The following is a 27,995-nucleotide window of genomic DNA, read 5'->3' on the forward strand; positions in this document are numbered from 1 at the left end:
TTTTCATCTTCGGAACACAAATTAAGTTCTTTTTGATGAAATCTGAGAGATGTCTGTCCCTCCATAGATAGCTGTGTAACTGAAACTTTGAAGCTTTAAAAAGTTCATAAAGAGATAAAACTGCTTTAGTGAGACTTGACTGTAGTGAAGTATTCTTGTCACATCCTAAGGTTCATTTTAAAGATGTCTTTAGTAACTTTCTGGACCTTGAAAGTGGTGGTGAAATTGCTGTTTATGGATGAGTCAGAGAGCTCTCAGATTTCATCAAAAATATCTTAATTTATGTGCATTCTAGCGCATATAGGAATTAAGGGAATTTAGATGGCAGATAAGCAAAGATGGCATTATTGAAAGATACATATTGAAACATAGAAATGCAAATTAGCAAAGCAGAAGTTAAAAGCATAATAAGGGAGAAAATAAAGAAAGGTGGGACTTTTTTAAAAGAATCTTGTTTTCAATAGGATTTGAAGTATAATTAGTGGAATGGAAGGGAGGTATCATTGTAATATTATTAGTGTATAGCAGAACAGAGTTAGTTATTTTGGAGAAATAAATATAGTTTAAGGAGGTGGGGGAAGTTTCTGTGTGTGAGTGAGAGAGTCTGTAGTAGACTGTAAAACTATTATCTGATCCAGACTCCAGAAAAGAGACAAAAGAAGCCCCACTTACATTAAGATTCACTAAACTGGCATTAACATATAGGGTTAGGTTACTGGGGAGTAGTAATAATCCAGCAATGTCAGTATTAAATGATTGTTTGGAATATCAAACAAAGGCTAAAGGGTTTGGATAGAACATGCATCATTTAGCAGACCAGTACGGCATTAAAGAGTTAGAGTTTAGTCCTGCAATAGTTCTGAATGAAGTTCCTCCCTGGATGCTTCCAATGCCAGAAGTCAGCATAGAAGTATTGAAAGAAAAAAGAATATTCAGATGAACAGAGTTCTTGCATGGTATAGTGAAAGATATTTGTCTACTTCATTTTATGGTTTTATTAATATTTACACAGATGGATCGAAAGATCAAAATGGTCATTGTGGTATAGAAATCTTTATTCCTGAATTTAAAAAAGGTCTGAAGTATAGACTAAATAATTTCCTTTCAGTATATTCAATTGAAATGATTGGTATAATAACAACATTAAGTTGGATAGAAGAGACCATTAAAATCGTTGTATGTAAATCACTAATATGCTCAGATTCAATGGCTTTATTGCAGAGCTTAGAAAGTGGAGTTTCAGTCAGAGATGATCTAATAGTAGAGGTTAGAAATATACTGTTAAATATTCAAAGCCTAGGAATAACAGTTCAGTTCTGTTGGGTTCCAGCACATATTGGAATTAGAGGTAATGAAAAGGCAGATGATTTAGCTAAAAAGGCATTACAAAATAAAGAAATAGAAATTAATGTTCCAATAGGGAAAGGAGAAGCGAAAGCTAAAATAAATTTTGGCGATAGCATTGATAGCCTATTCTTAGGGAACAAGGAATCCAAAGCGAAATCATTTATTTCCTTATTTATTTACTTTTAAATACAGTGATTTAATAAGAAGAATTTAAAAGTTTTTTTTTTTTTTTTTTCCCATTTTGATTGAATAACCAAAAGTTACTGCAACACTCTACACACTCCTGTACAGTAGGTGGCGGTATGCAACACATAAACGATGCAATCTGCCAAGAAACTAAAAGAAGAAGAAGACGACTCCAGAGCAGAAGGTGGTGGTGATGCACCAATAAGCTGGATGCCAATATTTATTTCATCAGAAGAAACTGAGTAGCCTGCTTTTATTGTCACAGAGAAAAAGGCTACTCCATAATTACTTATAAGCCTAAATAACATCTGGATGCATTCATATATGGTAAAGGGTATCCTGCATGACAGGTATGCAAGCGCTGTGATTTTAATTCAATCATGTTGCAAAACGGACCAACTGGAGTGTACTGTGAAAAAGGTCTGAGGCTGGATATTCTACAGACATTAAAAAATATCTTAAGATTAATATTTTAGATTCTTAAGTGAATAGTTATAATTGTGAAAAAAAAAACGTATTTGAAAGCATTAGAATGTAGAACTGAACACACATCGCGGTTTGTTTTAATTCTCAATGTGTTGCAACTTAAATGCTCTATAGCAGTGACGAGCTAGCGCTTATAAGCAAGTTAGGGACCGTCTACAAAGTACATGTGGGAGGAAAAACGTGTGTGTGTAGAAATCAATACTCAATGTTTTAATAAGCATTTTTAAAAATATTTTATAGGGTAACAATTATTTTGTCATAATTATAAAATCATAATAATTTTATGGTTTTAAAAATAGTTTTGAATTAAGTGTTTGCATTTACAAGCACCGCAGTGTTTTGCATGTTGTGTGCACGTTTTGTGGATTTGTTTGTAGAAATGGAGCCATAGTTTCAGAAATTGTAAGCAATTAAAAAAACAACAACTGTAAATAACATCATCTCTGATTCATAGAGTGCGTCTTTCTGTCAAACATTTGATATTGGTTTTGTCATGTTACAGATTCCTAGAAACCAAATCAAATCACCTTTATTTCTTACTGTCAAAGCAGTAATAGTGAGAATAATAATGCTAATATGAAAGTTCTTCGGTTATGAATTCAGCTGTAGAGCAGCTCTAAAAAGACAATAGTCAATTTAGTTCAGTAAGTGTCAATACCTATGTTTCCATCACCCTGTTTTCATGCGCATTTTGAAGTAGCGCATCAGAAACGAGTGATGGAAACACCAAATTTTGAGATAGAAAATGGCATGATCTTGACAGGAGGAGGAAAAAATTAGTGAAAGCGACAACGAAAGTAAAAGCGTGATATTCTCGATTAAAAAGGTGGCATGAATTCAGTTATATACTCATTTGAACCACACTAGCATTTATCTGCTCGGATCAAAGTTCAAATGGCAGCGCGAACGAGTAGATGCGTTTACTCTCTGATCTTTCTCAATCACGTGACCTCTAAACAGCCCTATGAGATCAAGTGTTTTTTATACATTTGATTATGCAATTTATTTAGTATTTATTATTTATGTGACGAGATCTCGTGCCACATCAAGCACATCATTAGTGTCAGACAAACTACAGGATTGTCACTTTATTTGATAATCATTTATGTGTGTTTTTAATGTTTTACCCTTCAGATTAAAGTACATGAGTAAAGCATAACAGCTACAGAAACCATACCTGTAAAATTGTCTCTCTTTTGACATTGAAATAGGCCATTCACAATTTCACGTGAAAGGTGTAGCTCTGAGAAGTATTTATTTGAATGATTATCTGAAGGGAAATCACTGTTTTCATAGTTTCGATTCCATCTTTTTATCTTTCCTCAGTATGATGCTTAAAGGCTCCGGTATACTTCAAACGAAATCGAAGAACGAACTGATGTGACGTCATTTCGAACAAAATCAGGCAAAAACGAAGTTCGTTTTGTGTTCTTTTTGGAAGTTCGAAACGGCTTGCCAAAGCAAACTTTCAGGAAAAGTTCGCTCCAGCTGCAAAGCACCTTCATGCTACCACTGGTCAGTGACGATAACGTAAGAGGAGGAGTGCGCTACGGGCGGCTCTTCCTTAAAGGAACACTCCACTTTTTTTGAAAATAGGCTCATTTTCCAACTCCCCTAAAGTTAAACAGTTGAGTTTTACCGTTTTCGAATCCATTCAGCCGATCTCCGGTTCTGGCGGTACCACTTTTAGCATAGCTTAGCATAGTTCATTGAATCTGATTAGACCATTAGCATCGCGCTTAAAAATGACCAAAGAATTTTGATATTTTTCCTATTTAAAACTTGACTCTTCTGTAGTTAAATCGTGTACTAAGACCGACGGCCGATATGACTGGGAACTATACTCTCATTCAGGCGTAATAATCAAGGAACTTTGCTGCCGTTCCATGGCTGCAGCAGTGCAATGATATCACACAGCGCCCGTGAGCCCCTGCTTGCACAGGGAATGTGCCTTGCAACCATGGAGACGTATGTGAGAGACGCTGCGTAATATCATTGCACTGCTGCAGCCATGGAACGGCAGCAAATTTCCTTGATTATTACGCCTGAATGAGAGTATAGTTCCTAGCCATATCAGCCTAGAAAATCGCACCTTTTCATTTTCTGTCGGTCTTAGTACACGATGTAACTACAGAAGAGTCGAGTTTTAAATAGGAAAAATATCAAAACTCTTTGGTCATTTTTAAGCGCGATGCTAACGGTCTAATCAGATTCAATGAACTATGCTAAGCTATGCTAAAAGTGGTACCGCCAGAACCGGAGATCGGCTGAATGGATTCGAAAACGGTAAAACTCAACTGTTTAACTCTAGGGGAGTTGGAAAATGAGCCTATTTTCAAAAAAAGTGGAGTGTTCATTTAACTCGCGTCTCTGATTCATTTTGTGTATTTGAATTCGTCGAGGTAAGCTCTCCGCGGGTGAAAACATGAACACACTGGATAGCCGCTTTAGTACAAAATGTGTTGTGCTTGTAAAAAAAAATGAGGCAGTAACACTGTTTTTCATGTTTGATACTGTAAAGCTGCTTGATTTTAAGCAATCTATTTAATAAAGTGCTATATGAAGACGTGATGGAGTGCTACTTTGCAGAGCTCGTGCTAGCATGGTGTTATGATAAGACGCTTTTCTTATGCTTTCTATAATAAATGCTTGCTGTTTTCTCATTTTTGTTGTGTTTATTTTGTTACTGAGTAGAAAGTGCATGGCACATATTTACATATTCATATAAACGTCGATCTCAGCAGTGTGGGCGGTGTCAGATGTTCTTTTACAGTATATTGCTGCTCACGCATTTCGAACTTTGTTTTACCCCTAAACGAAGAACGAAAAAGAACTTCGTTTGAAGTATACCGGAGCCTTAATAGAGTAGTGTTGATAAGCACAGTGCTGCTTGAGTTCAGGAGTAACCGCTGTATTTCTGCTTTTCTATAATTGCCACCTTCTGTCAAAGAGTGCATTTGCAATTGCATTCAGCCTGCTGTTTTGTACATATAACATTACATAGTTTATTAGTCTCAAATGTGAGGTTTAACATTATATGAAGTTTTTGTTTAATCAAAACTGGTATTATTTGAACTGTAAAGTTGTCTGAATCATATTTGTATAATCATTTTACAGTTTATGTTACCATACATCAGCATTATTTCAAAGCAACTTTAAAAGTTGTAACTTATTTTTAATTTTTCCAGATGTGGTCCAGTGGTCGTCAGTATCACACAGTGATCACAGTTCACACTTTCACTGAAGCTCCACCAACAACAATTCACCAATAAATACTGGAAAATATTTATCTCATCCTACAAGAGAAGGACAAACTCCAGGTGTAGCAGCTGAAATCTGTGTGACAGTTAAAGATGGAGTTTATTAAAGAGGAGACTGAAGACATGAGTGATCCAGAACCATCCAGAATAAAACATGAAGATGCTGTGGAAAAAATAGGTTAGTGTCCATTCCTGATTCTTCATTGTTGATTGCCAAAAAACAAGGAAACAAAGCTTCAGTTCAACAGATTTGGTTTCAGATTTTTCAAATAATCATAAATTATATGGAAAATGCATCTAAATTATCATAATCTTAAATAGCTGCTGTCATCCACATTTTAAATGGATTAACAAAAGGATGAGCACATCAAAGATCTAATTCTTGATACTGTTGCTTTTATCTGTTGAACCAGATTTCATTTGAACTTATTTCAACCACACATTTTTTCCTTTTTAGACTGGATGGAGATTAAACTGGAGAAACATGAACTGAATAAAGCAGAGGTGGAAAAGCATATCATCAAAACTCAAAGAACAAAAGATAAGCCACACACTTGCTCTCATTGTGGAAAGAGTTTCAGTCGCAAAGGAAACCTCAAGACACACATAAGAATTCACACTGGAGAAAAACCGTTTACATGCACTCAGTGTGGAAAGACTTTTGCTTCTCAGTTAGGCCACAAATTTCATCTGCTCCGTCACTCTGGAGAAAAACCATTTAACTGTGATCAGTGTGGTAAAGATTTTATTTCAGTATCAAATCTAAAACAACACCTAAAAGTTCATTCAGGTGAGAAGCCTTATGTGTGCTCTTTCTGTGGAAAGAGTTTTTCGAGGCTGGAACATTGTAAACATCACCAGAAAACACATGATAAAGTGAGAGATCATGTGTGTTGTGACTGTGGGAAGAGCTTTACAACGGCTGAGCATCTGAAACAGCACCGAAGAATTCATACTGGAGAAAGACCTTACAAGTGCTCATATTGTGACAAGAGTTTCACTCAGTCTCCACACCTGAAATCACACGAGCGACTTCATACTGGAGAGAAGCCATACCACTGTACTCAGTGTGAGAAGAGTTTCAAAGATTCAACGGGTTTCAGAATTCATCTGCTCCGTCACTCTGGAGAAAAACCACATACCTGTGATCATTGTGGTAAAGATTTTATTTTATCATCAGATCTAAAACAACACCTGAAGGTTCATTCAGGTGAGAAGCCTTATGTGTGTTCTCTCTGTGGAAAGAGTTTTTCATGGCTGAAAAGTTTTAAACTGCACCAGAAAACGCATGAAGTGGGAGATAGTCTCCTGGTTTCACAGACAAGGTTTAAGCTTGTTCCAGAATAAAAATTCAAAATATCTTAAAATATGTCAGTGCCATTGTTTTTTTTTTTGTTTTCTCAAGATGCACAGCAGTAATGTATTTTCTAGTATATGTTCATAAAACCTACTTAAAGTATTATTTCATAATCATTATGCACATGTTTGTTGAAACATGGAAGCCACAGAGAATATTGTAAATTGTTGAAAGTAAAAAGTATAATACAATTATAATTAAATGATTGATTGTCTCTTAATTTATTAAAATGCTTAGTTGGCATAATGTTGATCACATTCTGTATAGTAAGAAGTATTAGATTTTGAACGCAGGGTTTGTTATGCCTAGAAAGACCTTAATAAGCTGGTTCAAGTGTGTTTAACTGGGGTTGGAGCTGAACTCTGCATGACAGTGGGTCTCCAGGAGCATGACTTAACATCAGTGATCTCAATTAATTTTGTGAGTTTGGTGAAAAGATTTAAAAAATCAATCTGAAAAAGAATAAGAATTCTCTGTGTGAAGACCAGAATCTCATTAGCAATTTTTGTGTTAAATTCTATAGGGATTTATATACAGCTAAATTTTTTTAAACAACATGATCATGTTGTTTTTTTTTTTTCAATCACTACCTTCAATAAATTAAGTATTACTGATCAAGCTTTTTGCACTGATTCCATTACCTTAAAAGAAACTGATGAAGCAATTCAATGTTTAAAAACAAATAAATCCCCTGGTTCTCAGAGTTCTGTCAATTGCTTAGTAAAAACAGCTCCCTTCTTGTTAAATATTAATAAGAACTGCACAGATAAATCCTTTCTTCCACCTACTTTATTTCAAACTTTATTAATTTAATACATTTATTTTCTTTGTAAATTTTATATCCACAAATGCAAGTTCACCAACAACAAGCCATTTGTAAAAATAATTTAAAAAATATCTAAAATCTATTATCTTCAGTAAATAAAAAGCAAGTTAATTTAAATTTGTAATACCTTAAATTTGCATAATCTAACTGATTTTATAAATTAATTTCTTACCCATGTTTCCCCCTTTTCTTTTGCTAACCCCCAATTTACACACACACACACACACACACATATATATATATATATATATATATATATATATATATATATATGCATATTTTGATTACAGAAAACCAGGACACTCAGCCCAGCAATGAGATACTCAAAGTTTACTCAAAGATGCCAATTTCAATACATTTAAAGTAGGCCTATGCCTCCTCTGAATGGATAGAAAATTGTTAAATTACAAAATACTATCTATAACCAAAGACACAAATTCAGATAGGCTTCTCAGAGGTTACTCAACATGTTTTATGACAAGTTTCAAAAATAACGAATGAAATAATGATAGAAATAATGTCTCTTCTGTATTAGAAAAATAATAAATAACTTAAAAAAAAAAACTCTGCTATATAGGCAATCCAAATTTAACAAAAATAGCTCTCACAAACTTACAAAAACTAACAAAAAATATCTATATCTTTAGTTTTCTTCTTCATCCTCGTTTTCCTCTTCATCCTGTTTTTCTTCCTCATCCTCCTTGTTTGCCCATCTATATTTTGCTGTAGAGCTGATCTTTCCCAGCAGTTTTTTTGTTACTTAACTTAGCATGAAAGTTATAAAGAAATTTATATAGGCCTATCAGCTGTTACATCGCAAGGTACAAAGGAAGAGCACAACAAGCTGAACTCATTGTAGACGATGGCTGAAGGTTGCTCTGCTGTTACACAAAGTATCTATTATTCAGTAACAGACTACTGCACAAATCGTGCATACTAATGGCGACGCTGAGAATATAGTTACCTTTATGGAATAATCCACTAATGTCTTGAGATACAGTCTGAACTATTATTCTCAGTTGCACGTGCATTATTAATATATGAATATTAACTTATTAATATTCATGTATGCCCTGCCTTCGGAAACTGAAAATCTCATAAACCGAAAATCTCATAACACCGTTCAATTTAATGGCCCAATGAAAAACAATGAAAACCAGGACATTTGCGTCACTTTATAAAAAACAACCAGGACGGCCAGGACAAGACGTGAATACAGGACATGTCCTGGGAAAACAGGACGTTTGGTCAATCTAGTGACAGGTCACGTTGACACGTTTGTGGTTAGATATTGGACGCCTGCCAATACTGCAGAAGTGATGTTTTTCAGAATTAGTTGCTCATTTGAATCCAATCAAAATATGTTTGTTAGCCTATTATTTCTGCTGACATTTCATAGTGTAAGATTTGCAAAATTCCCTAAGGGGGTCAAAACAATTCTTATATCTATTTTTGGCATCTGACCAGTTTATGATATAATGGGTAAAACCATTTAACTTTTTCTTATTAGAACAAAAACATCAGTTGTTGGGAACCCAGGGTTGGGAATTTCCCTATATGCTTATGGTATAATGTGGACTGAGTCGTTGATAATTTAGCTTTTTCCCTCCTCTGCTCTCCTGGGCTTCTGCTTCTCTCTTATCTGCAAATGTTTTAATGACCTATTCTTTTTGATCTTCATCTATTAGATACAATACTCTGGATTTTACAATACTCTAAATTTATTATTAACTATTGACTACTTCTTTATGATTGTTATTTTACCTTTTGGTTTTATTGAATATTTTCATTATCGATTAAAGTTTGCGTGTGAGGCTAAATTTAATTGTAATTAATACATAATTTTTTTCTTCAACATCATCACAGCCTGGATTTTTCAAGTTTTCGCATCACAATTACAAAGCAATTACTTGGGGTTTGTTTAACTCTTAAATACTATTTAAGACCCATTCGCAGAAGTGAATAGAGACATTTCTAGTCACAGTTATGTTTTCAGATGGGCTATGTGAAATGCACCCGCTCCTAGTCGAATCTGCTGTTTTGTGACGTGAAGCTGAATTTACTCATCTCCCACACCAGACCCCCCGCCCCGTGTAACTGCTAACAACTGTAGTCTGCTGCTATTTGTTGTCATGTAGAGAAAATCTACTTCAGGAATCATGAAATCACATCTAGATGCATTGACGTGGTAAAAGCTCTCCTGCATGTCAGGTATGTGCTTGGATTTTAATTGAATCAAGATGCAAAACGGACCAACGAGTGTTTGTTCAATAACGAAAACTGCTAGTCTGATTTTAGAAGTAAAGTAAAAGATTGAACAGAGAAGAACAATGAAATTCAGTCAAAAAAAGTGAAGGCTGATTTTATAGATTAAGTTATTACAGGTAAGTTACATTACGTAACGGATTGTGCCTTCTGTGTCGATGCAGGTTTACTCGTGTCATTAATGTAATTTTTCACAAGGTGGGAGTGTTTAGCAAGCGATCCGTGATGGTGATATTCTGCTAAGTAGTATTTTTAAAATTATGGTAAGTGTTCGTTTCGGAATGAAGGCTAACACAATTTGACCCACAGCATGCACATCTCAACATTATCCTACATAATGATATAGAATAGGACAAAAAGCTACATAGAATAATTTGTAAAAGCAGTAATTTATAAAGCAGTATTTAATGACCCAGACATACAGCACCTTTATTATAGAATTCAGACAAAGTGGCAGATGACAACAGTTTTCCTAGGTAGGATTAGTTAATAAAATATTTAAGGTGAGGCTTAGCATATGCATTTGCATGCAGATTTCAGATAAAGTAACTTTAACTAGTAAGAATTACTAAGAGCGATATTAAAAGAGGTAAATTATGTGATTAGTGCAGATATGAAGAGTTTTTATTTGAATGCATGTCTGAAGGGAAATTACTTTATTCAGAAAAGTTTTGATGGCATCTTCTTTTCACTTTCCTTAGTTTGATGCCTGATAAAGTAGTGTTTAAAATTGCAGTGCCCAGGTGAAAAAAAATTAGGGTAAAATAAAATAATAAAATTTAGCACAAAAGGGTGAATCCCAACATAACACAGACTGTTATGTAACGGTTGGGATCATCATTATTTATGCCCCTAAAATTTGCATACCAGCCCATGTTCTAGGCAGGCAAGGCACAGCCGAATGATCAGAAGTTCTGCAGGTATTGTGAGGCAAGCAAGCATGCATTAATTATAAATATAACTATAATAATTAGAAAATAATATTTAAAACTTGTATGACAAAATGTGGGGTTATCTGTTAATATGCAAGCAGTATGTCTATAAATCATTAGAAAGGTCTAAGGATTTATTATCGAATATTATATTATTATAAAAATCAATTTCTTTATTTTCATGTCCATGTATTTAATTTAAGGAACTACATGCCTCTTATGCACCCACTGTGGAAAAAATATTGATTATATGTTACCCATAAATGTGTATTTGCACAACCGTTTACTTGAACTACTGTCATTATGACTTTGCACTACCGTTTCTGATTACCATCTCCTCATGTAATGTATATGCCATTTTATCTGTATTTTTATTGTTTCATTTAATTTTCAAGAAATATTATTTACAATGTCTAATTCATAAATGTTTATTTGCTGTTCACTTGCACTACTGTCATTTTGACTTGTTTGCACTACCATTTCTGACTCTTTTACTGTCATGTTTCTGATTGTTATTGCAAACTAGTTCATTAACAAAAATAAATGTTAGATTTTTTCCAAGTATCTGTGCATAAATTACATATTTTAGCACCTGGCATATATTTGTACATAAGTGTTCTTGACCTCTTATTGAAATAGCTACGTGCCTAATTACTGTGTCGTTGTATTGCCCCATTTTACATACACTTTTTTATCAATTTGCAGGAACATTTCCTTTTTTGGGCAGAAAATATATTAACCCAGAAACTGTTTGAAAGAAAAAAAAAAAAAAAAAATTAATTAAAAATACTCATTTTCAAAATGAGAACTTAAAGGATTTAGCTGTAAATAAGTATATGTTGCAGTGACCAAGTCACCCAAAATCTTACATTTGCAAAAGTGATTTAACTTTGATAGAACATGTTATATCAAAAACATGTAATTTTCCGTGGTGAGTGCTATATTAAGTGATGAAAAAAAGAATTGGATGCAATTGATTCAAGTTCACAGAGAAATTGTTTGTAAAGAGAAAAAAGTACAAGAATATATATATATACACACACACAAGCGGTTTTCAAAATGTGAATGTAATGAATATCGCACAAATTTACAGTTTGATTTCATCTTTTCTCCAGACTATGGTTCACATGGTCATTCTGCCAAGCAACTTGTCCTGCTGGTGAGTTGAAGTACTCTTTGTACAGTTCTCTGATATTTTGTGCCTCCACAGATGCCCGCTACCCCCTACAATGTTTAAAGCCTTGTAGTGTTTGCTCACAATCATGGTCATCCTCTGTGGCTTGATCCTGGTCATTTCCGTTCGGGCGTAAATAATTGCACAAGCAGCTTTGACAACTTTGTCAACAACAGCTGGTTGAACCTGTAAAGTTCTTTGGAAAACCCAGGAGCGTTGGCTGAGGATGCCAAATGCATTTTCAGCGATGCGCTGTGCCCAAGACAAACAATAATTGAAAATTCTCTTGTCTGTGGGGAGGCGCCGTCCAGGGTATGGCCGGAGGAGATATGGTTTCAGTGGAAAAGCTTCATCTGCCACAATGATGTGGTTAACTTTTCCCAGCTCAGAAGCACCTGGAAGTTCACTTGGTGGTGGAACATTCAGAGTTCCATCTCTGAGTGCCTTTCCCAGCACAGAATTGGCAAAGATGCCCCATCACTGTTGCTGCCATAGCTCCCCACATCAACTACCAGGAAGCAGTAATCTGCGTCAACTAGGGCCAGTAATACAACTGAGAACATACCTTTATAATTAAAGTAGAGAGATCCAGAGTTTGCAGGGGCCTGGATGAATACGTGTTTCCCATCCATAGCTCCCAAGCAATTAGGGAAATTCTATCCATCATGGAACCTCCTGGCTGTATTCCTCTACATCTCTTCAGTAGGCACTGGCTAATGTTCATCTTTAGGCAATGCCAAATTGCATCACAGGTCTAACTCACTATCAAAGCTACAGTTGACATGCCAAGTTGAAAGCTGGATGCAATAGTGTGGTACGAGTCCCCAGTGCTTAGAAAACTGAAATAGACAAATACTCGTTTTTAGATCTTAGATTTCATAATAGCACTTAATTTAGGATTTTACAATATCCATTCAAGTGAATAACAATGTAGATGAACTCACCATAAACACACAGTTAAACGCTGCTCTGGGTCGACTGGTTTGGGGTAGTGTCTTTGTTCTTTTGTAAATTAGGGTGCCAGTTGTTGAAGTAAATTTTCGAACTCACTGACGGACATTCTAAAATACCCCCGAAAACGCTCATGATACATTTTCAACTCTTGTATCAGTCGATAGAACTCCTAATGTTCTTCTCTTCTCGTAACTTTGGGATGTACCCAATATCAACGTCTTTTCCATTGTCTTTTGTCATTTAACAGAACAATGATTTCTTCATCGCTAGAGCTGCTGCTGCTTGAAAAATCCATGTTTACCAGTTAGCAAAAAGCATGTGAATGGTTTCGAAAAGTGCGCAAATACTGGTTCTCTTCTAGCTAGTGTCAGAAGTGTAAAGTTTTGTAGCGGCACCTTGTGTACCAGGGTATTTCTGTTTTTCATTAAGCGCCATCTAATGTCAGGAAGTGAATTTGCACAGTTACTCGGCTCATCGCCAGTGAAAATCGCTTGGGTATGAACACGAAAAACGTCTCAAAACACTGGCGATAAGTGTGCGCAATATTCGTCCCGGTGTGTACAGGCCTTTACTTGGCGTTAAACATGTCTGTTTTATACTGGATGCCGGAGGGCGCCCTTGAGCAGATTCTCTAAATATATTCCAATATAACAAACGCTGTTGCAAGAAATCCCCAATGGGCATCATGCTATCGCTGTGACTGAGTAAAAAAAGGTAGAAACGCTTTGATTGATTAAACATGAATAAAATAAACAGACGACTACAACAATACATATAAAGTATATTTATAATCCAATGCTAATCCAATGCTATTTCAAACACTCAACTGACGTTATGAAGCGTGTTTGGAGTAAAAATATGTGTTTGGACAAAAAAAATTTTTTGTCTTTTGTTAGAAAAGAAGTTCATAAAAGCTTCTAAGAAGCTTCAGAATCGAATGTTTGCAAACATCCACAAAATACATGCCATACTTACGTGATTTGATATGCTGCATTACGAACAGTTTGTAATTGTGGGATTACAAATTTAAAAATCTGTTTAAGATCTGCTGATCCTACATCATGACATAACATCACATGAAATATTAAGGCGAATACATTGTATTTAGCATTTTAAGGTAAAGATGATGACATCAGAATGATGAATGATTGTTTAGCAAAGTTTCCAGCAAGAGTTTTCTGCTAGTTCCTGTTCTCTTTATTCAATCAATCAAAACTTTATTAAGGACACACATGGTCCATAGATCTATACAACAGTACAACATTCAAGAAACACAGTCCAAAAATATCATATATTTACATGCAGGCTAAAGCGCCAATGGTTCCACATAGTGGAAAAGAACCTGACTGAACTAAATGCTGGGTTCGTCAGTGTTGAGATTATGCTATTTGAAGAATCTGATAACCTACACATACATCTCTACATGACATTACACAGCTCAGCAAAGCAGGTAGGTACCCAAACACAGACAAACATTTGGCTTGCACTGCTCCATCGTGGCCCCTTCAACAGCAGCCTCATTCCATCATTGTATGCTACATTGAGTTTCTGCATACTGCTTTTTCTAAAACGCCGCCACAAATGGGCAGTATACGGGGTACAGTAAGCTTTAAAAAGTGTTGTCTTCACAGATTCATAAATTTATGAATTAAAATGTTAGCTTGTGCATACAACATACAACACTGTCTGTAAATGTCCCTATCATCAGACAAGTCATCATTTATATAATGTCCTAAGTATTTAACCTCATCACATTCTTTAAGGACAACACCAGACAGAGAGAAGTCAGGAAATGACAGTTTTCTGTCCTCCCTATTCCTAACAATCATAATATTACTCTTTTTTGCATTTTATTTAATGTCAAAGTCTAAACCATACTCAGAACAAACCCTCAGTAACTGCTGAAGGCCAGCACTATATAGACATAAAATCACCAAGTCGTCTGCGTACATCAAGTGGTTGATGATAGTATTACCAACCATACAACCTGTTCCGCAACTATTCAGCCTCTTCGATAAATCATCCATATAAACATTAAAAAGAAATGGAGATAAAATACTTCCCTGTCTAACTCCATTACTCCAGACACAGAGTTGCCCCATTTTACATACATTAACTGATGAGCATACCAAAAAGCCAGAATTCTTACAAGAAATTTAGGAAGTCCTCTGTTGTGTAACTTATAAAAAAATGTTTCATGATTTACACGATCAAAGGCTTTAGAGGCATCAATAAAGCACATAAATATTGTGGAATTATGCCTGTTATACAAATCTAAAATCTCCTTTAAATCAAAAATACACATATCTGTGCCATGTTTAGGTTTAAAACCAAACTGGTTGTCAGTGGTATGGACAAACTGTGCAAGTTTGTTCAGTAACGTCCTCTCAGTGACCTTGGACAAAATATTGGGCAAAGCTATAGGCCAGTAATTATCCATACTATCTATTTCGCCAGCTTTATCTTTAAAAATAGGCACTAACATAACAGATAAAATGGACTCACGTAAAATACCATGAACTAAAAACCCAGTAAAACAAATAGCAAGCAGAGGACAAAGTTTTCTACTTGCAAATTTTAAATGTTCCACAGATATTTTATCTATACCACATGCCTTATTATTTAGGGCATATTTAAAATTTGCATTTGCCCATTTCTTATATTCAAATAAGGGACCATGATCAGGCCCGTCGCGACAAGGCAAGCAAACCAAGCAATTGCTTGGGGCCCCAAGACAGTGACTGGTTAAGAATCAAATGCAACGACACTGTGTGAACGCCCCTTTGATCGCCAATGCAGTAAAATGCAATGACACTGTTATCGGGATCCCCATCAAGGGGGCCCCTCTCAGTAGTCGCTGACAGCAGCTAGCCAACCACGTGATCTCTGCTGCCGGCAAAATACAAAACCTCCTCGGCAGTCATGAAGCGGAATTATGCTTCAGGAAGCCAGAAGAGAAAGGAAGAGGAGGATAAGAAAAAACAAGATAGTGGTAAGTGATAAATTACACTGGATAAAATAGCTCTACTTGTCAGTCTTGTACAAATGGTGTAATTTTGCAGCAGGTGGGCTAGCAAAAATATGTTTATGTTAGCTACCTGCCTGACGGCAAATGCTGCTTGTAACGAACAGTTATTGCAACTTTTTTTTTTGAACGGACGGAATATGGTTACTGTAATATGTTTTTTAACGGGATAAGGAAGACGCAGATCTGTTCCAGAATCACTGTTTATCATATTTAATGACATGACATTGCTGTACCTTTGTAATAGGTTTTGATGAAAGTGGCATAGCAAATAGCATGCTATACTATTCCACCGTGATAATCTATTTACCAAATGGGGGTTAGGAAAACCACACAATAAATTCTGCGTATCAAACATTAGCTTGGAATGTTTTAAGCATTGGTAAGCAGCTGCCTGCATTCCTTCCCTTCTAATATCAAAATATGGAAATCTTTAAGTTTTCGGTAAACTTTATAATAAGTAAAAATACTGTTTGCTAACAGTTAAATGACAGTTAACTAAAGATTAATTAACTATCAATTTACCATCTAGTAATGATTGTTATTATAAAGTGTTACCATCTTTTCTTTCTCCCTCAAGGTACTTTGGTTAAATTTCTCAGCCCTCAGGCTCTTCCTAAGGATACCTTCACTGATGAAGGTAGAGTGAATTTCTCTCACTGAGCTGAGCTGTTAATAGTGACCTCTTTCAATATGCTAACAGTGAAATGGTAAAACGTACTTCACAGGTAATTTCAGATTTTTTTTTTTTTTTCAATTATTTTCCCAGCTACATCATCAACTTCATCCTCAACATCAACAGATGCATCACTTCTCAGTGCTGATGTTTCCTCTTATAGCTCAAGGTACCACATCTCTATAATTATAGTTGATATCCTGCACAGCCCAGAGTTAAACTGATAAGTGTGTGCTGTCATATTATTAGAAAAAAAACAGTGCAAATCACTATTGAATTCCCACCAAAATACCAGTCACTTTTGCCCATGGACATTTCAGAATTTTTAATATACAGTAGTGCCTGTCAAATTTCTAGGTGTCAGACACTCAGTGATGCATTCTGTACCTGAACAGATGGATTATATTTATAAAAATATTATTTTTCCCCAGCTACACCGTCAATACCATCTCTCACAGTGGAAGACACTGCATCCAGAACAGAAATTGAGTCTGCACCACTTCCCAACACTGAGGTTTCCTCTACAGCTCAAGGTACCACAAGCACTGTCATTATAGCTGATGACCCTGCGCAGTGGCCAGCAGTCCTGACTGATAGTGTGCGCTGTCAAATTGTTAAAAAAGGACCAGTGCAAGTCACAAACATTGTTTTCCCCCAAAATTCTGAGAATCCACCTCAAAGATTCACAAATGACAATTACATGAGAAGCATGAAAAGTGGGGAGAAAATTCTTCGATCATGGATGTTATATTCCATGAGCACAGACTCAGTGTTCTGTTTTGCCTGCACTGTTTTTGGGAAGCGTGACAATGCCTTAAGCAACTGTGGCTTCCGTACATGGAGGAACCTAGCTTATCATTTAAAAGAACACGAATATTCAAAGGGGCATTATGACAATATGACAAACTGGCATGAGCTGCAGAGGAGACTGCAAACCAATACAACCATAGATCAAAGACAACAAGACTTGATGCGGATCGAGATTGAGCATTGGAAAGGTGTCATAAGGAGAGTGATTGCCATAATTTGTCACTTAGCAGAGCGCAACCAGGCTTTAAGAGGGACCACAAGTGAGTTGTATGACCCACACAATGGGAATTTTCTGGCACAAGTTGAACTGATGGCACAGTTCGATTCAGTTATGACTGAACACATAAGAAGGATACAAAACCAAGAGACAAGAAGAGTGCATTACTTGAGTGGAACTATTCAAAATGAAATAATTGCAATAATTGGAAACAAGGTACTGGAAGAGATTGTGAGAAGAGTACACAGAGCAAAGTATTACTCTGTTATTATGGATTGCACTCCTGATGTCAGTCATAAGGAACAGCTTTCCATTGTTCTGAGAATTGTCAATTGCGAACCATCTGTGTCCATTGCAGAACATTTCTTTGGATTTTTAGATGTTGGAGACACAACTGGTAAGGGCCTGACTGAAGTCCTGCTTGACCACCTGCAGAAACACCGCCTGAATCTTTCTGACTGCTGTGGTCAGTCTTATGACAATGGCAGCAATATGATGGGCCATAAACAGGGTGTTCAGGCAAGAATTTTGCAATTGAACAGCAAAGCATTTTACATTCCATGCAGCAGTCATACACTTAACCTGGTTGTGGCAGATGCTGCCAAGTCCTCAGTACTGTCCATCTCCTTCTTTGGTTTGTTGCAAAGACTCTATAACTTATTCAGTTCCTCTGTGCAACGCTGGGCAGTTCTAAAGGAACATGTAAAGCAGCTCACTTTAAAACCTTTGTCAACTACAAGATGGGAAGCTCAGATTGACTGTGTGAAGGTGGTGCGATACCAGTTACCAGAGATCCTGGATGCATTGTCTGCACTCCAGACGTTTGCTATTGAGAAGGGGGACTCAGAGACCATGTCCACTGCTAAAAGCTTACATGGTGAGTTGAAGACCTGGTCTTTTCTGCTTTGCACAATGACCTGGTACAATGTTTTGTACCAGATCAATCATGTCAGCAAGCCGCTACAAAGTCCAAATGTTTCCATGGAAACACTTAGATCAGAAATAGAAGGAGTAAAAGACTACCTTGAAGACTTCAGGGAAAATGGGATTGCTTCCTGTCAAACTGATGCAAAAGACATTGCAGAAAATCTGGATATGGAAATGACCCTTCCTGAGAAAAGGCAGCGTAAAAAGAAAAGACAGTCTCTATATGAAGGCACAGAGGAAACTCAGTCTACTCCAGATGAGACTTTCAGAAGAGACTTCTTTCTGCCCATGGTTGACACAGCCCTCAGAAGCCTAAGTGACAGGTTTTCAAGATTGAAGGGTGTTTATGACCTTTATGACTTTCTGGTCTCAAAGGACAACATGAAGCAGACAATAAAGAATGGAAAGCTTCATGAACGATGCAAAAAATTGGAACAAACCCTCCATGACATTGATGCTGATGACTTGGCACTTGAGATCAATTCATCTCTCTACACTTTTCCAGACCATGTAGCCACTTCCCCATTTGACATGCTTAATTACATATACAGTGAGAAACTACTGGATTTGTACAGTAATTTAAGCATTGCTTTGCGTCTACTCCTGACTCTCCCTGTGTCAGTGGCCTCTGGTGAGAGGAGCTTTTCAGCTTTGAAGCTGATAAAAAATTACATGAGGTCCACCATGGGCCAAGAAAGGCTCTCAGGACTGGCACTTATGTCAATTGAGCGTGATGTTCGCCAGTCTTTGGACATGGAGGACATTGTGATTGCCTTTGCAGAAAACAAGGCTTGCAAACGGCAGTTTTAGGTAATTTGCACATGTTTGTGAGAACTGAAAAATGTTAATGTGAGTGTGTGTGTGTTTGTTTGTGTGTGTAAGTATGTTGGATTTAGTTATTGTGCACTTTTTTAACGTATATTTGATTTTATGGTACAGTGCTGTTTTTTGCAAATGTTCAATTGTTGAAAATGTTCAAATTTCAAATATTTTTTCAAGCAGTATTTGCACTATAAACCTTTTTTATTTATGTAAAGTGTGGGTGAACTTAAACTGTATGGCTATGCTGTGGTTCCTGTAGGCTTTGCATGCGTGTGGGGGTCAGGGGGGTGAGGAGTCAGATGGGCCTCCATGTCCATTTTGCTTGGGGCCCCCAAATTCCTTCAGACGGCCCTGACCATGTTTATATCTACCTGATTCAACCCAAGCTTTAAAAGCTTTTTCAACCCTCAGCATGAAGATCTTCAACATATTCATTCCAACCTGGCTTTGCTTTATATGTCTTAATCTTATACAGGGGCCTGCTTGAGGCAAGAAGGGACTCCACAATATTATTATACAAGGAACATAACTCAGTACCATGTTGCGAGTTCTTACAGTTCTTACAATATCATAGCATACAACTGCGTCTTTTGGTAAATCAATATTACTCAACGTGTCAGACTGAACACAGTATGCTTTAAGATCCTTCTCAGTCAAGTTAGACCAGTCTATTTTACTCACACACATGTTGTGATGTACAGACAAAAGAGCTGGTAAATTGCCCACATTTATAGATAAAGAAAAAGGCACATGATCAGTAGTGGCAAATTCATAATTAATCCTCACGGCCTCCAACGAATCATGTGCATCAGCTGTGCAGATGCAATGATCTAACCATGAAGTTGTGTGCCATGCCTCACTAATGTAGGTGTAGCTATTAACAGGTAAATACACTTTACTGGAGAGAATCAAACCATTATCTGATCAAAACTGCATTAAATGATTGGCAAATAAAGAACTATTATAAGAGATGTCTGCATTCATATCACCCACAATAAAAAAAACCATGTCGAAGCATTATCCTGAATAAACGACATGACACAAGCCAAACTGTTAAGGTATTCTTCTTCATTCTGGGAACTCTCATATGGTGTATAGATGTTCAGAATGATGATTTTTTTCCCACCACAACTGAACTCAATTCCTATAGCCCAGTCAACATTCATTCTAACCACATTAACTAACTGATCAAACTTTTTGTGCCATAGAACGGCAACGCCGCCAGATATCCTGCCGCGAACTATTTCAGTGCTCAAGTCAATGGTAGATTCACCCGGCCCATAGAAATCCTTATGTAGGGAGTTTAGTCTTTCCAAGTCCTGCTGAGGTAAAAAAAGTCTCTTGAACACACAGTACATCACATGTCTCCAAAAGTTTATCCACAATAAAGTGGCATGATTTATCCGATTCACTGTGCCCAACATGCAGTCCTCTGGCATTATATGACACAATATTAATATTCATTTCAATTCGATTTAGTCTGAGCACCCGCATGGCTGATGCTCTCCTGCAGAGCTACAGATGTAATACCAGATACTCGGCACTGCAAATGCAGATCAGTCCTCCCTCCTGATCCACAGGCCACGCTGCCACTGTTAACTTTGAGTCTGCAAGCCACAAAATAATGCCAAACATAAACCCCCGCCGGCCATAGTTGCGGATCATACATATCTGTTACTTCCTTACACGCAGTGACATGAAATGAACTGAATCGGTTACGTGTTGAATCAATCTTCCGACAAGTCACTGGTTTGCCCATTTTCTCAGTTAAATAAGAGCAGAGAGTGTCAGCATCAAGACTAGGGGAAAATCTAGTAGCAAACACATTCACCAACCTGGTTTTAACCACTAGAATGTTGCTCTCGGTGCCAGTACCAATTATTCCCATTTTCCTCCGCTCCTCCCATTTAAAACGAACCTTCACAGCCGTATTGGACTGCCCGACTGCATTTGAAGACTTACGGGGCTTGCGTACCCCTTTCCCCACAACAGTACTCCATGCAGGGGGCTGTGACAGAGGGCTCGAAATCTCTTCCCGTGACTGGCAAGCAGGCACCACTGAATCCTGCAACACACTCTCCTGAGATGCTGGCGCAGCACCAAACCCATGCGCCCTGTCAGGGGACCCATGGAGCTTTTCCATAGCCGTCACCTGGCGATCCATGATTGCAGTAACCACTGCCAAGTTCTCATTCACACTTGCCTGAGCTGCTCTCGCAGACTAAGGGCTTCCCGACTCAGCTGTTCCACTCTGCTGAGTAATGCCGAGGCGTCCATGTTGCCAAATCCAACAGGTGGAAGTTCATCCAGGTAGTGCGATACAAACCTGGGAATGTTTTCACCGCATTCATTAAGCACCTTCAAACAGACCTTAATGTTGTTAATATCCTTGTGGGGGCCTTTATGCTTAATGCTGCGTATCGTACTCGTGCACATTTCAAACAACAATCGCTTGGACTCCTCAATCCACTCTGACGAAAAGTTGTTTGATACTAACAATATAATTTCATCATGGGACAGTGTTCTCATTTTGATGGTAAAAAGTTCAAAAGCTCATCTTCGACTATCACTTTCCCATCAGCTGCTTTGTAAATAAAAATCTCAGATTTTGTTCGAGGGCAAACAGCACCGCCTGCACGTATCGCCGCCATGTTGAGCGCAGAGCAGACGCTTCCTGCTAGGAATCTAATAAGTCCGATTTAATGAGATTCTCACCTTTTGTCATTAATTGTTCTTGGAGCCCCTGTCCCATTCTTTGAATAGTTATGCTAATTGGATTAAGACTTGTGACATTCTAGAGTCTTGGGCGGGTTCCTATACCTGAATACTTCATTTGCATGCTTTGTTTAAGGTTGTCTGCCAGGTGCTTTGTCTCTATCCCTAAGCACTGCCCCCTAAAATGTATATAAACTACAATGTACACTGAATTGCTTGGACTTGATGACTGCAGCGACCAACAGCACATGTTCTCAATAAAAGAATCCTGTTGAAGATACAACCAAGTTTCCTGGTCTTTGCTTCTGAGATTTTCAAAATAATGGTCCATTTTGAGAGTTATATTTGCTGTGTCAACTTATGTATTGTTTATGCAATGTATTATAGAGTCGCGAGCATAAGTTAATTTGCATTTAATGGTACACCGCTAAATCAGCGCATTTTTTCCCCCACCCCAAAATAGGCAGTTAAAATATGTTTTAATAAAAAATAAAACATTTTAGGCTGAAACTTTAAGGACACATTCTGGGGAGACCTTAGACTTATATTACATCTTGTGAAATTAACATTCTATGGCACCTTTAAAGTGCTCTATTTTCATGCACTAATTTTGTTCTTAATATACTAAAAATTCTTCTTTAGTGCTTAAGATAATCTTAAGAACATCTAAATGTACTCAACTGTGCTATTTTGAGACACCATGAAATATGAACTAAAATGTGCCTTTAATATACTATCTCTGTATTAAAAAAAAATTGTTTCGAGACCACTTATAGTACTTGGTAACTAAATATATTTTTTAAAGAGATATAGTATATTAACCCTTTCATGCATGAATTATTAAATCATAAAGTAAGAATTTTTAATGTTTGTTTTTACTTCTAAACAAGTGAAAAATCATGCCAATAACTTTTTTTTCCTAATTTATTTTATTTTGAGGGAGTTACATATCTGTCCACTGTATTGGACCCATGCATCAACGGTTTAAAAAGTGATTAATAGAACTAATTGCTTTGTCTGAAAAAAAAAAAAAAAAGTATAAAAAAATAAAACATGAATGTTTTTAAAACATTTACTAAGAGCAAATGTATGAATACAAATAAGAAGACTTCAGATGCAAAGGTCTCTAAGTCATCTGACATTTTTCTTTGAAATTAACATGTTTTTTCAGACTAATATGTAGAGTGTGTACCAATTAAGCCTAGTTTAGGTGTTTTTCATAGATATTGACATGGTTATAAGAAAAATAATTTAAAATGCAAGATTTCTCTTTCATTTAAAAATGTATTAATTAGTTGATGCACATTTTAGAATATAAAATTAAGACATTTTATGAATAAAGTCAGAAGTCTGGCATGGGCTTAATTGGTACTTTGCCACAATTTATGTGTTATGTGCATTAAGTGTTATGTGCATGTGTTCCAAATAAGCCCACATCATGATTGATTCACAAAATATAAAAATGTATTGATTTTTAAAGAAGTAAAACTTCAATATATTTATTCAGTGACAGGGTAGTATTAAAAAAAATAATTTACTAATGTTTGACTAGAGTCCTGGGTGGGATGAGTAGGTGTTAGTGGCTGGGGGTCCAGGTGGGTGGTCTGCAGCCTTAAATTGGCTTGACTCTGGAGTTGTAGATGGAGTCAAGCAACATTAGGACAAAATAAAATCTCAATAGAATTAATGTGTGTAATTTGTTGGCCTATCTAAATATAGTTGTAAATTAAGGTAGTAAGTAAAGTAAGTTAAGACAAAAGGTTAGAAAGGTAAAAGAGCACAAAGAAATGTTATCATTAAACACTTTTACTCAGAAAATTGATCAAAGTTTGTAATTAGAGGCAATCCTCATTGAAACACATAAGGTGGGCTTAAATGGTACCACACTGAGTAATGATGAAAAGAGACAATGTATTCCTTTAAAATATAAAAAAGGTTTGCAAAGTTTTCAGACTCTTTGAGAAATGAGGTGATTAAAGGCAAGGCAAGGCAAGGCAGTTTTATTTGTATAGCACATTTCGTACACAATGGTAATTCAAAGTGCTTTACATAAAGAAGAACCAAATACATAATAATAATGTAACACATAAGAAATAGATATAACAGTAAAAACTGAGAATTTCTATCTAGATGGAAGAGTTAGGAAATTTCAGGGAGTTTTTTGTTGTCCGTCAGTGCAGATCTAAATGGATCTATCCATCAGAGAAACTTACTTCCTAATTCTCCCAGCTCTTTCAACCAGACAGCAAGATATAAAATGCATTAAAAGTCAAAAAATAAAAGAGATGCATAAAATATATAAAATACATTAAAAATTAAATAAATAAGAAAAAGAGTTGAAAGAGTAAAAATATAGTGTGTATAAAATTAGTGATCTGTTAGGTTATATTCTATGAGCATATCTGCAATGTTTTGAGGTCCTAGGCCATTGAGTGATTTATAAACAAGTAGCAGTACTTTAAAATCAATTCTAAATGCAACTGGAAGCCAGTGCAAGGACCTGAGGACTGGTGTGATGTGTTCATGTTTTCTGGTTCTGCTCAGAATCCTGGCAGCAGCGTTCTGTACGAGCTGCAGCTGTCTTATGATCTTTTTGGGAAGATCAGTGAGGAGTCCATTACAATAATCCACCCTACTGGTGATGAACAACAAGTTTCTCTAAATCTTGACTGGAGACAAAGCATCTAATTCTTGCAATATTTTTGAGATGATAATATGCTGATTTAGTTACTGTCTTTACATGGCTACTGAAACTCAGGTCTGACTCCAAAATCACACCAAGATTCCTGACTTGATTTTTAGTTGTTTGACCCCTAGAGTGAAGGTACATGTTCACTTTGAGAATTTCATCTTTGTTTCCAAACACAATGACTTCAGTTTTGTTGGAAGTTTAGGCACATCCAATTTTTAATTTCATCAATGCACTGGCACAGGGAGTCAATGGTGCTATAGTCATTAGGTGATAGGGCTAGGTAAATCTGGGTGTCATCTGCATAGCTGTGATATGCAATGTGGTTCTTTCTCATTATTTGGCTCAGTGGCAGCATATATAGTTTGATCAGGAGGGGTGCAAGTATTGAACCTTGAGGGACTTTGCATGTCATGGATATCCGCTCAGACTTATGGTCACCGATACTCACATAATTATCTCTCCCTTCTAAGTATGACCTTAAAGTGTTAAACCTATTGCAGGAGACTCCAAAACAAAATGAAGAACCTTTAAAATGGCATTATCGGGGCACTTTAAAGTAATCTAGTATAAATTCATTAACTTGTCTTTGATTTTTCCAGATGTGGTCCTGTGGGTATCCGTATCACAGTGATCACAGTTCACACCTGTAGTGAAGCTCCTCCCACAACAATTAACCAATAAATACTGGGAATATTCACCTCATCCTACAAGAAAAGGACAAAAACCAGGTGTAGCAGCTGAAATCTGTGTGACTATTAAAGATGGAGTTTATTAAAGAAGAGATTTCAGAGCCATCCAGAATAAAACATGAAGATACTGAGGAACAAATAGGTTGGTGTCCATTCTTGATTCTTCATTGTTGACTGCTGAGAAACATTAAAGTCCCCGTGGTGAAAATCAAGTTTTTAATGTTGTTTATATGTCTATGTGGTGTTTTTATTATGTCTTAAGACAAACCATGTGCAAATTCATTTGTCCACACCATTGCTGAGTATTTTCTCCTTAAAACTGCAGTGAACCAACACAATTTAAAATCAGTCTTGTTCCCTACATCACAAACATGTTGTAACCAATCAATGTGCAGGCGGGCTTTAGCATAACATTACTGAGGCTGTGAAGCAGGGGGTCTTCAGAGATCCTGGTATATTTTTCCGTTGTATGAAAAATTGGGTACATTTAACAATATAGCAGGTGAATTGTATATGTGATAAAATTTACGTTATAATGAACTATATGTCTTTCTCCACTGACATCCTGAGTTATTCAAAGCATTTCTAAGGATGCTGATTACTAGAAGGCAGCTGTCTGACTCTGAGATGGTGAACGGGAACATGGTTTGTATAACTTTAGCAACATATTATTAGATGTTTGATAAGTCAAGCCAAAGGCTAATCATATCAATTATTGTTATGTGTTGGAAATAGAGAGCAAAACTGAATCGGTTTCCAATTCAAACATATATGGCTGAATTAAGCCAGTATTTCGACTTGTCATCCTGTAGCATTCACAGTAAAGTTGACCTTGTGGATAAGGTATTCCTAGCTCATGTGATTTAGTGGAGGCGGGGACCAATTTTCACAAGGAAAATTTTTTTAAATATGTAATCATGGTGATCAAACATGAGTTTTAAGGGATAAAATTATTGCCTACAGAGGGACTTTAAGGTAACAAAGCTTCAGTTCTCCAGAATTGGTGGCTGTGATCTAATGAGCAAAATTGAGACAATAAGTTAAACAAAAAATGCATCTAAATGCTTATAATCTCGAAAAGCTGTTCTCATCCACATTTTAATTAACAAGAAAATTAAGGAATTAACACATCAAAGATCTGATACTTGATAGTCTTGCTTTCTTCTGTTAAATCAGAGTTTTAACCACATAATATTTTAATTTTAGACTGGATGGAGATGAAACCGCAAACACATGAACTGAATGAAGCAGAAGGGGAAAAGCAGAGCATCAAAACTCAAAGAACAAAAGATAAGCCGCACACCTGCTCTCAGTGTGGAAAGAGCTTCAATCACAAAGGAAACCTAAAGACACACATGAGAGTTCACACTGGAGAAAAAACGTTTACATGCACTCAGTGTGGAAAGAGTTTTTATCAAGCATCAAGTCTCAGTAATCATCTGCAGGTTCACTCTGGAGAAAAGCAGTGCAATAAGTGTGGTAAAGATTTTCATTCTTCATCACATCTAAAACAACACCTAAAAGTTCATTCAGATGAGAGGCCTTCTGTGTGCTCACATAATAAAGTGAGAGATCATGTTTGTTGTGACTGTGGGAAGAGCTTTACTAGAGCTGACTGTCTGAAACTTCACCAAAGAATTCATACTGGAGAAAAACCTTACAAGTGCTTATATTGTGACAAGAGTTTCCCTGATTCAGGATCCTTGAAATCACACGAGCGAGTTCATACCAGAGAGAAGCCGTACTACTGTACTCAGTGTGGAAAAAGTTTTACTCATACATCAGATCTCAGAATTCATCTGCGCATTCACTCTGGAGAAAAGCCATTTAACTGTGATCAGTGTGATAAAAAGTTTATTTCATCATCACATTTAAAAAAACACCTAAACGTTCATTTAGATGAGAAGCCTTATGTGTGTTCTCTCTGTGGAAAGGGTTTTTCATGGCTGAACAATTTTCAAAAGCACCAGAAAACACATAATGAAGTGAGAGATCATGTGTGTTATGACTGTGGGAAGAGCTTTACTAGAGCTGACTGTCTGAAACGGCACCAAAGAATTCATACTGGAGAAAAACCTTACAAGTGCTCATATTGTGACAAGAGTTTCACTGATTCAGGGTCCCTGAAATCACATGAGCGAGTTCATACTGGAGAGAAGCCGTACCACTGTACTCAGTGTGGGAAAAGTTTTTCTCGTACATCAGATCTCAGACATCATCTGCGCATTCACTCTGGAGAAAAGCCATTTAATTGTGATCAGTGTGATAAAAAGTTTATTTCATCATCACATTTAAAAAAACATCTAAATGTTCATTTAGATGAGAAGCCTTATGTGTGTTCTCTCTGTGGAAAGGGTTTTTCATGGCTGAACAATTTTCAACAACACCAGAAAACACATAATGAAGGGAAAGATCATGTGTGTTGTTACTGTGGAAAGAGCTTTAATAGAGCTGGCAATCTGAAACAGCACCAAAGTATTCATACTGGAGAAAAACCTTATAATTGCTCATATTGTGACAAGAGTTTCACGTATTCTGGATCTCTGAAATTACATGAGCGAGTTCATACTGGAGAGAAGCCGTACCACTGTACTTAGTGCACTTGAGTAAAACTAAGTGAGCAGCATTTGTTTTC

The 27,995-nt window shown here is 36.5% G+C and overlaps 1 protein-coding gene and 1 pseudogene across 2 annotated transcripts; both read left to right on the forward strand.

Moving 5' to 3' along the window:
* The first annotated feature begins 4,730 nt into the window (after positions 1-4,730).
* On the forward strand, positions 4,731-27,957 carry LOC137005183 (zinc finger protein 658B-like; annotated as a pseudogene).
* Positions 9,549-22,410, forward strand: LOC137004320 (zinc finger MYM-type protein 1-like). 2 transcript variants are annotated; one of them, XM_067364556.1, is made up of 5 exons: positions 9,549-9,673; positions 11,775-11,818; positions 16,393-16,452; positions 16,582-16,657; positions 16,920-22,410. In XM_067364556.1, the coding sequence occupies exons 1-5, from the start codon at positions 9,667-9,669 to the stop codon at positions 19,250-19,252; spliced, it is 2,520 nt and encodes an 839-aa protein (XP_067220657.1). In that variant the 5' UTR covers positions 9,549-9,666; the 3' UTR covers positions 19,253-22,410. The 2 variants fall into 2 exon arrangements, with proteins under 2 accessions (XP_067220657.1, XP_067220658.1); XM_067364557.1 differs by lacking the exon at positions 9,549-9,673 and having other exon boundaries at positions 11,776-11,818; positions 14,093-16,452.
* Positions 27,958-27,995: the final 38 nt, after the last annotated feature.

This window comes from Chanodichthys erythropterus, chromosome 17, assembly GCF_024489055.1.
Source record: "Chanodichthys erythropterus isolate Z2021 chromosome 17, ASM2448905v1, whole genome shotgun sequence".
NCBI lineage: Eukaryota > Metazoa > Chordata > Actinopteri > Cypriniformes > Xenocyprididae > Chanodichthys > Chanodichthys erythropterus.